Raw genomic sequence first — 14,133 nt, forward strand, 5'->3', positions numbered from 1 at the left:
TCCTGTAGGTTTTATGCCCTCTATTTCCCTCATCTCCATTCAATTCTCTTCATACCTAACACCATGCCCTTCCAAAGCCATCACCTCTATTCTGAAGTACTAATATAGTACAGATAATTTGCATTATTTCTTCCCTAAAATTGAATATCCATATGCAGCAAAAGAAATTATTCTCAGGGTGCCTGGATGGCATAGTCAGTTAAGTGTCTGACTCTGGTTTTGGCTCAGGTCATGATCTCACGGTCTTGAGTTCAGGCACTAAATCATGCTCCGCATCAGCAAGGACTCTGCTTGAGATTCTCTCTTCTTCTCCCTCTCACCCTCTCCACTGCGCTCTCGCTCTAAAATAAATAAATCTTTTTTTTTAAAAGAAATTATTCTCAAATTACAAATCTGACTATATTATCCCTTTGTCTAAAACACTTCAGCGACTTCCCATTATTTATGATAAAGACCAAATTCTTTACACACTAACAGGGTCTGGCCTTTCTCCCACCCTAGCCTCCTTGTTCTCCATGCTGCAGTTGCACTGGCCTCCTTCCATTCCTGAAACACAACCTGTGTGTTCCCACCTTGGGACTTTGCACGCATCATTCACTTCATCTGTGAGGTTTTCCCTTCCTCTTCAACTAGCTAACTCTGATTCTTCCTAACAATCTCAACTTCATAAGCATTTCCTCTGAGAAACCTCTCTAATCTCATTGGTTGGATCAAATTCCTCTACTATATTTCCATACTTATCAGTTATAATTTTACTCCAATGTGGATAATAACTTGATTAGTGCTTGTCTGCCACCCTTAAATGTAAGCTCCTAAATGGCAAGGACTGTTTACTTTCTCTCACCATTGTACCCCAGTGCTTGATAGAAGGGGTGTGCAGTGCAAAAGGTGCTCAAAAACTGTTGTTGAATGAGTGACAAAAAAGAACAAAGTCATCTAGAAATAATGAAAGCACCTGTTTGCAAAATACATGGATCAAAACTATGAGTGCATTCTGATTGAATGGGTCTTTCTAAATAAAAGGCTTCAGTCAGTATTCATACCTGGGATCAGCTGAAACTTCCCTTTGGTATCAGGGGTGATATTGCAACAAATTCTGCAAACAATTGCCACTCTTTCCAAAATATACCTAGTTATAGTCCCACAAACAAAGTAGGACATAGGAAGAAAAAAAAAAAACCAGTATCAATTTGAGATTAATCTTATCACATCAATTTATACCAGCAGGGCTTCTGGGTAAAATTCATTTCAGATGCATCCATTCAACAAGCATTGATTGTTCCTTAATGCCTAAAAAAGAATTTGGTACACACTTGACATTCAAATATTTTTTGAATGAATAAATAAATGATGCATTCTGTCTGTTGGTTCCCGTGTCAAGTCTTAGGGAGACAAAATGAAGACATCACTGCAGTCAGGAGCTCACAGTGGTCTCCAAATGGGGTTGTGCATTCCAGGAAGGGATTCACAATAATTAATTGTGAATACTCAAATGCTCAGATATCACTCCACATGTGTTTTTCCCATAATGAATACTTTTTAGAACTTTGTTACTATTTAACAAGGGCATTGACACTGGAACCCTTGTTCGGTTTAAGCCAGCTGGTCACGCAATGTGTGAGAAATCTTGAGGGAAGAGGGGAGGGGCAGTAACACAGCAGAACTGACTAGGTTTTAGGGTATTTACCTGCTCTGAGTAGATTTCAGTGACGTGCAGTTTCAACTGGATTTAAAGATTATATTATCTAGTTTTCAAAGTAAACTGAATCAATAAGGGAAACAGAAAATCATGCAAAACACAAATTTTAAAACCCGCAATTTGGAGATAACTCTAATATGCAAGGACAGTAATGAGCAAGTAAAAGAACAGTAACATAATGTCAGAACTGACACTTTCCTTCTCCTGACTAGAGCCAAATTACCAGATGAAGCAATACCTTTCTTAGAAGACACATACACACATATACACACCCTGTCTCTTCAAGATGTAAGTGAAAGAAATAAGCCACATTTTAAATAAAACTCACAGCACGGAGAGGAGACTGAAAACCTATGTTTAGCAATGGGTTCATCATCAGGTGTTTGGATTTTCTTCTGTTTTACTAAAAATGAGGCATGTTATCTATAAAAGTGCTTAGACATGCACACATAAAAATTGGGGGAAAGGATTATCATGTTTGGTTGATTTTGAACACATTTCTTTAAAAACATATAAAATGAAACACATTTCATTTGGTTTGCAAGGATAATCAATTGACATCAGGGAAGATGGAAAGTCACTTGCTAAATTTCAACAAACCTTTGCACAATGGGTGGGAGGGACTGACAACTTCGTGTCATGATTTATTAAGTTCTGTCGGTGATATACTTTATGCATTTGAGCCACATAATTGTGTGGAAACTTCTTCAGCACTTCAAACCAAGTATTTAAATTAAACTTAGAATCATAACTTTGAGTCATTTTATCACAAAGTGTTTCAAAAATTAAAAATTCTATCCAGTAACATTAACAGTGAAAATATTATTATTAAATATAAATGGAATAAAATTCCTAAATGTTTGTTCTGTAACTCAACCTTTTTAATTTCTAATTTTGTCAATGTTTTATAATATATATTGCTAGCAGTACAGTATTACTACATGTATGTAATTTATAAATAAATATATATGTTTTGGCTACTCATGCACAAAATGTTTTACCCATAGGAGTGCATAATCAAAAATATTTGGAGACCATTGTGGTAACAGATCATATTGCCACATATTTTATCTTTTTCTTGAAAACTGAGCTTTCCAGATCTTCTGGTTAAACAGAAAAGAAAGTGGTAACTGGAGGGTGGTTGAAATCACAAAACAACGTTATTTCTATTATTCAGCTCATAAATAATATGAACAGAACTATAGCTACCAAGGAAGAAGACACTGAAAATAAGGTGCTTTGTTTTCATGATTAGCTAATAAGATCTTTTCTCTCTAAGGATGAAAATGTGTGATAATTACAAAAATTCTATATATAATTTTACCCTTTAATGACTGGTCTACTAACAAATTCAATGATTCATTTTGTTGGAATTTAAAAAATCCACATCTCACTTCAATTCTTATTAACGATGAATATTACTGAGGTATGAGGATTCTAGTCTATACTAGAATACTGAGATAGTATTGTTACCCTCAATCAGGAGGGAAATATAAAATAGTTCTCTTTTATCATTGTTTACTTGATTTTTGTCCAAGGTAATGAAAGGGTCAATAGTGCAGATGACAAAATCAAATGAGTGTGAAACTTGACTTGTTTGACCCTTTGAACAGTAATAATTTTGAAGAAAGGGAAAAGGCCAAAAGGTTGACTGTAAAGCTCACTAAAAGTAGATGCATAGTCTTTGGGAGTTGCAGTAGTCGACTGTATACAGATAATTTTTTTAATACACTTCTGACTATACAATTATAGATGGAAAAACTGAGAGGAAGAAAGGTTACAAGGCTCATTCAAGTTCTCATAGCAAGCTGACTTATCTCTCTGTTCGTCAACTTCCCTTTCCACTAACCCATTGGAATTCTCTACAATCATCTGCTCACTGATTTTCTACCCAACATTTGATAAGTTCTAAAGACAGGGCCAATAACATTCCACTCTGGGAAATATGGAATCTTATCCATGGTGCTCTTCTTTTATCCTTGTATAAATATGGAATCTTATCCATGGTCCTCTTCTTTTATCCTTGTATCTTGATATCAACCAATTAATCAGTTTACTTTCTTTATGTTGCTAATTATCTTAGTCCTCACTAAAGTTTTCCACATAGCAAAAATGTCATAATTCAGGTGGATTTTTTTACTTTTGTCCAGTCTAGCCTGTTGCCAGTATAATGCCAAACCATGAATTAAAATATAATCACAGGAAACATTTATCCAAATTCTAGCAATTCCTTCAGCTTTAGGTCAGTTCCTTTTACTTCTGTTAAAATCAAGTAAAATTAAAGTTAAATCATTTTATTAAAATACTTCCTATAATATACTATATTAAGAAGCATATTAAAATCGATCCTTCTTTGTAGTTCACTGGAATATAGTTCACCAAATGACAGCAATCGTCAATTCTAGATCATAGAATTTGAGATTTTTTTTGTTTTCTTCTTAACACTAATATTTCCTAAATTTTTAAAAAAGGAACATGAACTATTTCCATAAAACCAATAGTCTCATTATTCTTTAAAATATTCAAAGCCTCTCTGAAAAGAAAGAAAATTATCATTTCATCAAACAACTGGTTGGTCTGATACCAGCCTAAGGGAAAGGAGATTTTAAAAGATACAATGTGTTTCTGCATGGAGCACCGGGTGTTATGCACAAACAATGAATCATGGAACACTTCATCTAAAACTAATGATGTAATGTATGGGGATTAACATAAGAATTAAAAAAAATAAAAAAATAAAATAAAAAAAAATTTTAAAAATAGTAAATAAATAAATAAAAGATACAATGTGGTATAAAAGAGATTGCATAAACTTTACAGTCTCAAGAAAGATTGGTTTCAAATCCTGGCTTAATATAATATTCAGCACACTACTTAATTTCCATGTCCACGTCTCCCTTATTGCTGCCTCACAGTACAAGCCAATGGAATCCACTCCTGCATTAGGAAACCTTGGTACCTCTGACTGACCCTGCATCGTGGGAGAAGCACTGCAGTCACAGAACCACCCCTAGTTCACCATGAAGCTGAGCTTTATAACTCAAGAACACCATCCTTGTTGGGACTGAAAAATGACTCAGGGAGACACTTAAGGTTAGGTCAGGAAATTACCAACTGATGTTAAAAATAACGTCAGATACTTAGGTATTAGTCATAATTAACAAGGAAAAAACTGCCCTTTGCCTCTTTTCCCCCTTTTCATCACTCAATTTAATCTGGTGTTACTCATTTAAAAACAGTGGTTGAGGAATCACACAAATGTAAGTTGTATCATGGACTCCCCTAGTGTTGGCTTGGCATCGGCCCCAAACCCCTTGGGAATAGCCACCAAATCACACTGAGTAAAACATCTAATGTTGAGATGACTTCTAGTGAAGACGCATCCTGTCCATTATCATCTTTGTATCATAGGTGAAGAAATAGGCCCTGCCTCAGAAGGCTGTATCACTGGCCTAAATCAATCTCATGTGTTCTGAGAGGGAGTTGAACTAAACTGAACTGAACTGAAAACTCCAGTCCCTATTCCTCATTAACTTAAGTTCTATGTTGCAAGATTGGGAGGAAGAAGGGAGGGGAAGAACAACTAGAACCACAAAGAGGTTTTTTCCTTTCTTTCTACAGATCACTAAAACGTTCAAAGAATCAAATTTAAGAAATCAGTTCATCAGAGCTCATGTTGTCAAACTGAGGTGAGTGGAACTCTATAAAAAATATATAAGCTTAGATTCAATTTGGCCCATTTGACTTTTGTTCACAGCATGGATAATGAATGAGGCACTCACACAATTTGTTGCAATATTATGAAAGAAGTATCATGGGCAGCTTAAAAAACAACGCCAAAACAAAAACAAAACATGCTACATATGATCTATTTACTAATGTAAATAAATATATCACTTCAATTCTTGATAGGAAAGGAAGAAAGTTTAAAGAGAGTCGGGTGAAGGTATGGTAATAAAGCCATCCAACTGTATAAATCCAGTGGATCCCATTCACAATCCAGCATATGTAAACAGTGCCTCTGGAGTTGTGCAATGCTGTGGTCCTGGGCATATTCATCCAAGATCAGAACACTATGACCAACATCAAGCTTTTTGGTTTGTATCTGCCTGGAATGCTCTAATATAAAGGATGCTGTGGCCAAATCCAGGCATGTCTGACATGAATTAACAATAAGGGGAGTAACAGTATGCATTCTAGTTATTTGACAGTCCTGCCTTAGTTGAATGTGTACTATTTGTGTGATGTGATGAGAAAGGCCCTCCCAACTGAAACACTAATCCTACCACAAATACTTCAAATGCGCACATTACCCGATCCTTCAAAAAATAAGCAAAAGTCCTTTGAAAGGGAGGTATTTCTCAAATACCACCACCACAAGAAAACTAATATTTCTTATTTTCTGAAGAATCAGTAAGTCCCAGGAGCATGAACATCTGGTCAGATAAATTTTGTTAAGAAATGAGAGGAGTAGGAAGAATCCATGGGAAGAATATTTACCAAAATGAACTTCAGTCAGTTCAGTGCACATTCCCCTTAGCATTTTCCTGTAAAAATCTCTGTATTAGCCACTAGCTCTCAAAATCCATAGGACTGGATGAACCATCTGCATTTTCTCCCCTTTTGTTCCCTTCCCACCTACTGCTCAATCCCCTACAATCTCGCTTCTAATGCCACCACAAAATGCTAATTACCCTTGCCAAGTTCAACAATGACATCCAAGTCACAGGCTCCAAACAAACTCTATCAGTCTTCTGTTACCTCTCAGTGGTATTTTGTGCTGTTGTATTTTCAGTCCTCCTTGAAATAGTACCATCCTGTAGTTTCTATGACCTGAACACCCTTATTTTCCGCATATCTCTCCCTTCACTCCTCAGTTTTCTTCAGTAGCTCTTATTCCTTCTCTGCACATCCTTCAAATGTTGGACTTCAGCCCGTGTTATCAGCCTCTCATCTTCTCAGCTCACATTCTCTCCTTTCAGTGGCTTCCTTGCCCCCTGTATGTTCATTATTCTCAAAGTTGTATCTCTGGGCCAGTCCACTCCTCTCATCTCTAGACATGAAAGTACACAGCCATCTACTTGATGTCATCATACACGTATCTCACAGACAACTCCACTTGACTGTGTCCGGACCTGAACCTGTCATCTCTCCCCCACCAGAGGTTACTCTTCTACTGTTGCCCACCTCTATCAATGGCATCACTTTCAACCTGTTGCTCAAGAAAGAAATATGCAAGTCACCTTTAATTTCTCCTCTCCCTCAACCCACACATTCAACCATCTAATCTTTCAGTTCTATTTCCTAAATATCTCTAAGATCCATAACTTTTCTTCAAATAGTGCCCTCAACCATTTCTCTCCTGGACTATGAACAGTTTCCTGAATGAGTCTCCTTTCCTCCAGTCTTGCTCCACTCATTCTACATGGCAGCCAGAAAGACTTTTTAAAACAAAATTCTAAACATATTATTCCCATAGTTAAAATCCTTCTATTGGCCACTCATTACCTTTGCAATATGCCAAATATTATATATAAATATATGCATATCAAAGGTACACGTATTCTTGATATATGTATAATGTGTGTATGTATGTATGTGCATATACATGTACATATACATACATACATATAGACACATATGTGCGTGTGTCTTTATAGATATCTATACATATATATCTATATATATACATATATATATACACATATATATCTATAAAGAGAGAGAGAGAGAGGGAGGAAGGGAGAGAGAGACATTTTTATACACATATATATAACAAAGTTTATCCAACTGTCCTTTATCTGACTTCCTCTTACCATCTCCACCTCTGGGCTTATCTTTCACTACCCTCCACCTAGACTAGTCTCAGTCCCACTAGACTTCTCTCAGTTCTTTACTATCCTGAACCTCACGAGGGGTTTTCAATATTTTATTTTCAATATTTACATATCCTTATAGGTTAGACATTTCTCCTAAAACAGAAAGACAGCTAGTTATATTTTCTAATGCATTCTGATCATCTTTGCTTTATTTTAGTGATTATCCTTAAAATTTAAATAAGGAGAGCTGGCTTAATTCACAACCCTTCTTTCAGATAATATAAGGAACTTGAAACTCTTGTTCATGTTATTATAAATGATGTTTTAGTTCCACCCTATTTTAAATGACTCCAAATTAGTCATTGTTATGATAGATTACCGGTTTGCCATTTTCTTTGTTCCTTATTTCTTACAGTACCCTAACCCTCCTGGGTTCAATCCCCTTCTTACTGAAATACTTCCTTTATAAATTTTCACAAGAGTCCATGAGCTGTAAAGTATCCTTTTTGTTTTGCTTTGATCTAAAAAATGTCCTATTTATCTTCATTCTTGAATAATACTTTAGTGTGGATATGAAATTCTAAGTTAATAGCTATTGTCTCTCAGCAATTTGAAGATAAAATTATATACTGCCTTCTTTGTTGCTATTAAGAAATTGTCCTTCAGTCAAATGTTCTTTGGTAGCTAATCTCTTCTCTATTGTTTGAAAATCTTCCATTTGTCTTTGGAGTTCAGTTTTTTAATGATGTATTTGCATGTGGGAGGCGTTTCTTTTATTTAGTATGCCTCAGACTCTTGGGATCTAAGGCTTCATATCTTCATCAGTTCTGGATAGTTCTCATTATCTCTTGTAATATTGCTGCTCCTTTATTTTTTGGTGCTCTTCTTTCGTTTTGCATTAGGTAAACATTGAACCTTCTCTAGTCTCTTATCCTCTGTTTGATCTGTTTCATCTCTTTATCTGTGTTACATTTTGTGTGATTTCTTTATTTTTATCTTTCAGTTAACTAATTTCTCTTCAGCTTTGTCTGGTATTTTGTGTAACCCATCCATTGAGTTTTCAATTTTGATTAAAAATTATGACTATGTTTTCCTGTCTGCAAGCTCTAGTTGTTTCTTTTGTGAACCTGTCTGGTCTGTTTTGATAATGTCCTATACTTTTCTCATATTTATGATTCCCCCTTTTATGTTGTTAGTCATTTCAAATAAAGTTACCTATCTGTTAATTTTATTATGTGACATTTTTGAGGTTGCTGTCCTCATTCTGCTCATTCTAGCTCATGATAAATTGTTTGCTACTGGAACTGTATGCTTACCTTTAATCCCACTACTATGCAGCCTGGATTTCACATTCAATCTACAGAGCATTTGCTTCTATCAGACACTCTAGGAGGATCAGCAGCACATGGACCTTTTTTTTTTTTCCTTTTTTTTGGTTAATTTCTTAAAGTTTCTGGAACCATGCAGGTGGTAGTAATGCAAATCCAAAACTTTCATGTAGGTAGGCTCATGATCATGAATTATCAGGACAGTCTCCTTTTTTTCTGTCTAGACCTGGAACTCTGAGACACATAAACTTCTTTATTTTTTTTTTATGACATGATGAGCACATTTTTTTTTCTTTCTGATCCATGCTTTCACTGAGGGTTTAGTTCTTTGAGAATCCTGGTCTTATTTAGAAACCTCATGTTCATCTCCCTAATTAGCACTAGCCCAAAGCCTCCTCTCCAGTATCCATGTAAATGCTACAACTCAAGCTTGTTGGATATTCTAGAGCTTACTACATAATATTCATGTTCTTTATTTTTGGTCTTCCAAGATACTTTAATGTGAGTTTAGCTTTGCATTTCAAATGAAATTTATTATATTTTATCAAGTATTTCTGGCTATTTTATATGGAGAATTTTTTTAAATTATTTAGACTTTCATGTTGCTAGAAATGGAAGCTATAATTATTTCTTCAGTGTCTGCTCCTCTATCTAAACTGCAAAATCCATGAGAATGGCAGGTGTGAATCTTGGTCACTGTTAATTTCTGAAACTAAGAACAGTGCCTAGCACAAGAAGGTAGTTATTTCACATTTGCTAAGTAAATATTAAATTAATATCTGGAATGAATATTATGGCAGAACTGACAATTGAGAGGAGAGGAAGAGGCCTAGAATGAATATGAGAGACAAATTTGTCTATTGCACATTTTCAGAAAAGAAGATGGCCAATGTTAGGTGGATGAAATGATTTACATGGTAATTTACACATAAGGAAGTGGAAATTATATCGATTTTTGATCATTGCAGCCTTTAGTCAAATTATTAAGGTTCATTGTGGAGAATATCTGTGGCTAACTGATACATAGATAAAATTTTAACATATGACTTTTAGCCACATTAACGCATTTAGGTACTAGAAAATTAACCCGAGCCTTTAAGTCACATAAATTTAAAACGTCTTCTCCTTATAGGTTTGTTTAATGCGGTAAGGGATTTTTTTTTAAGATTTTTGTGAAGTCTAATAATAGCTAATACTTACAGTGCACTTACTGTATGCTGTGTACTCTTCCCAAAAGTTTTGCATGTATTAATTCACATAATCTTCATAACAACCCACTTTAATGTGAGGAGACTTCAATACAGAAAGTTTAAGAAACAAATAACTTACCAAAGTCAAACAGTAAATGGCAGAGCTGATATTCAAACTCTGGCATTCTGACTTCAAAGCCAGCTGTACTGAATGGTAGATACAGTGTACCATGATTTGAAATCAAATATTTGTGGAATGGCATTGTGATATATCATTAAGTATGCAAACACTGTTATGTGAATCTGTTCTAAAGTTAAATTCCCCAAGTGAATTTTTTAATGTTTAATCAATAAGGGTATATAAACAGAACAGCATAAAATTATAATTTTTATTTTTAATATATTTATGACTTTCAGGCAAGAAGGTAATGGTGTGACAGTAGATGTTGTCATGAAATTTAAATTCACTAGAAATAACAATGGAGCATCAATGAGAAGCAGAATTGAGTCTGTTTTACACCAAATGCTGAATAACTCTGGAAACTTGGAAATAGACCCTTCAACTGAGATAACATGTGAGTACCATTATTTTCTTTTTTTTACCATTTTATCCAAATATATCAACTTAACCAGTTATAATTCATGTTTTAATTTAATGAGATTGACTTTTCTTTCCTTAGAATTAAACTTTATGAAAACAATATACTATAAAGGTAGCCATAATGCATAGTTCATTCTAACATTTAAAAAATCATTTAGCATTCATACAGTAAATTTTATTAGCTAAAAATTCTTTCATTAATTTTCCCTCTCAACACTCCTTATGAGAGATGTTGTTGTCAGGTATTCAATCTGTAGTATGTTATAGAAATGGTAAATAGCTGCTCAAGGCCAGAGAACAATTTAATTAACACTCCACCTCACCCAGAACACAGCATGCAATTGGAAGGTATCTGATAAACTTGTAGAATAAAGGAGAAAATGAGAAGATTTAGCAACATCCCTAACTCCTCTCTGAAAATATCTGTACCTCTGACTGTCTTGAATCTATTTCCATTTTTTTCCGTCCCTTTCCATTATTATCCATCCCTAAGGGACCCACTCTGGTCCCTTTCTTACATGAGGTGTGCCTGTGTGGCTCAGCAGTTGGGCTCAGGTCATGATCCCGGGGTTCTAGGACGGAGCCCCACTGTTGGGCTCCCTGCTCAGCAAAGAGCCTGCTTCTCCCTCTCCCTCTGCTGCTCCCCCTGCTTGTGCTGTTTGTCTCTCTCTCTGTCAAATAAATAAAACCTTAAAAATATATATTTCTTACATGACTAAAAAAAGACTTCATTAATATGTGCATAGAATTTAAGGACCCTCCTCCAACTTTGTCATGCACTGCTACCTTAATAAACCATGATTCCCTCATAATAAGCTCAACATTAAAGGGATTTGGTTGCCCCCACACTGGACATACCTGTTACAGCTGTACTAGTTGTTAAGATATTGAAATGCTTTCCTATGTGTTGGTAAACCACCACTGCACCAGGCCCACAAAGGTGTCTTCCCAGCCTCTTCAAATCCTCCCATCCCTACCCTGGACTCCCGGCACGTCCCCCTGTAACTGAAGAGTTAATGCTTAGCACAGCAAGGACTTCCAAGACACTGCTCTAGCTCCATGGTTTGTTGTGTCCTTTCTGACTGGCTGATGATCCTCCATTACAGTTTGCTTAATCCTCACAACAACCATATCTTATACTTTTATTGTTCCCACTCAGAAAAGATAGAGAATTACCCAGGGTCCTACAATCAGCATGTAGGGGAGTCAGGATTTGAACTCAAGTCTCTCTTGTTTAAAAAATGAAAAGGAGTGATCAGTTCTTTTTATTTCCTGCCTCCAAAAAGGTGTTTGGGCTCCTCTGACACTTACAAAGCAGATGTGATTCCCAAACCCTGTGAAACTTCTGGCAGCAAGGAAGTTTGGATAAACTGATTGTAGAAAGCATGAAAACCTGTCTGAGAAGTTTAGATTTATTTTATAGGAATAAGCTGATTTCTCATTAAAAGTTTTCAAGCAGGGCGCCTGGGTGGCTCAGATGGTTAAGCGTCTGCCTTCGGCTCAGGTCATGATCCCAGGGTCCTGGGATCGAGTCCCGCATCGGGCTCTCTGCTCCTTGGGAGCCTGCTTCTCCCTCTGCCTCTCTCTCTTTGTCTCTCATGAATAAATAAATAAAATCTTTAAAAAAAAAAAAAGTTTTCAAGCAAGGAAAGATATGATCTGACATACATTTTTAGAAAAAACAACCTGGTAGAGATAGACATCTTGAAAAGTGCAAAGGTGGTGTCAGGGAATCCAGATTGAAGGTTATTGTAATAGTATAGATGTCAAATGATGAAAGCACGAACTAAAGTAGTAGCCAAAGGGAGAGGGAGGGTGGGCGTAATGCAAAGCATTGTTAGAGGCTAGAAGGTATAAACTCTGAAAACCAATAAGATGTGAAAATGACAGGAAGGGAAAAATTAGGGACTTGTTTCAGATTTCTAGCCACTGGTAGAAGTGGGATCATTTCCTAAAGGAGGAAATATAAGTAGCAAATTTGGGGTAAATTGGGTCACATTGAGTTTGAGACAGCTGTAGGATGTACTGAGAAAATGGTTCTGTAAGCAGACCTTAAACTACAACAGACAGACCTTCACTATCTGCTATCAACATATTTTCTGTCTGGGCGCTCCCACCATCTCCCTTCATGCTGTACTTGCACTACGAGCTTTACTGACATGATCATTCTACAAACATCGTGCATCTCCATGCACTTGTACTCACTACACTTTCACCTGGAATACCTTTTTACTGCTTGTCTGTCTGGAAAGTTCCTTTTAGGTCTTCAAAATACAGCTCAAATGTTTTTCTCACCATGATAACTCAGTGAATATCTCAGGTAGCATGATCACCCTCTCCTGTCTCCTCTCCACTTCGCACTTACACTTACTTGAATGATTCCTTGATTAATTTCTAGCTGTAAATTATGTGAAGGCAGACCTCCTGTGTTTTGCTCACTGTTATACCTGCCCTACTAAGAATAGTATCAGTAGAGTAATACATATATATCTATATATACCTACATATATATGCAAGTAAATGAAAATTTAACTTCTCTTATACTATTTATCGCATCATATCTCAACAACTTGCTTATGTTTCTGTCTTTCCAACTAAACTGAATGACTTGAGAGCAAGAATATCTTTTAAATATCTTTTAAGTATCTTTTAGTGTTTGATGAGAAATTAAAGCACAAACTTTAATATAAATAACAATAAATGGGGAGAAGATTGTAAACCCAGAGATTTCTGGGGCTTATGACTCAGAGATTCTTTCAGCAGGTCTAAGATGAAGCCTAGAAATCTGTATCTCATCAGCCCTCTGAGTGATTCTGATGATGGTTGTCTGAGAACGACATTTAAGAAATTAAGGTGAAATAATATACATTCCTTATTTTATTGATCTTACTTTCACTTTTTTTTAATACCAGCAATTACTGACCAGGACACAGTACATATTTTCACTGAAGGTAAGTTTCAATATTATCTTATACAAACAGTTTGCCAAAAATAAATAGTAAACGTTCAAGTAGTTGAGCTCTTTGCCAAGGTAGTTTCTTTTTTTTTAATTTAATTTTATTATGTTATGTTAGTCACCATACAGTACATCATTAGTTTTTGATGTAGTGTTCCATGATTCATTGTTCTTGTATAATACCCAGTGCTCCGTGCAGTACGTGCCCTCTTTAATACCCATCACTGGGCTAACCCATCCCTCCACCCCCCTCCCCTCAAAAACCCTCAGTTTGTTTCTCAGGGTCCATAGTCTCTCATGGTTCATCTCTCCCTCCGATTTCCCTCCCTTCCTTTTTCCCTTCCTTCTCCTAATGTCCTCCATGCTATTCCTTATGTTCCACAAATAAGTGAAACCATATGATAATTGACTTTCTCTGCTTGACTTACTTCACTCAGCATAATCTCCTCCAGTCCCATCCATGCTGATGTAAAAGTTGGGTATTCATCCTTTCTGATGGCTGAGTAATATTCCATTGTATATATGGACCACATCTTCTTT

At 35.9% G+C, this 14,133-nt stretch overlaps 1 protein-coding gene and 1 long non-coding RNA gene across 2 annotated transcripts in view; one reads left to right on the top strand and one right to left on the bottom strand.

Moving 5' to 3' along the window:
* LOC145720187 (uncharacterized) overlaps nucleotides 1-14,133 on the bottom strand; it is a 155,367-nt gene that overhangs the window by 30,401 nt on the left and 110,833 nt on the right. The window lies entirely within an intron of this gene.
* Nucleotides 1-14,133, top strand: part of TMPRSS11D (transmembrane serine protease 11D) — a 49,468-nt gene that overhangs the window by 24,349 nt on the left and 10,986 nt on the right. Inside the window, exons 4-6 of the mRNA XM_031023729.2 lie at nucleotides 5,321-5,388; nucleotides 10,454-10,611; nucleotides 13,550-13,588. Coding sequence (XP_030879589.1) covers nucleotides 5,321-5,388; nucleotides 10,454-10,611; nucleotides 13,550-13,588 — 265 coding nt within the window. The remainder of the gene's footprint in view (nucleotides 1-5,320; nucleotides 5,389-10,453; nucleotides 10,612-13,549; nucleotides 13,589-14,133) is intronic.

Source organism: Leptonychotes weddellii, chromosome 2 (assembly GCF_054177405.1).
Source record: "Leptonychotes weddellii isolate Sample4059 chromosome 2, ASM5417740v2, whole genome shotgun sequence".
In the NCBI taxonomy this organism is placed as follows: domain Eukaryota; kingdom Metazoa; phylum Chordata; class Mammalia; order Carnivora; family Phocidae; genus Leptonychotes; species Leptonychotes weddellii.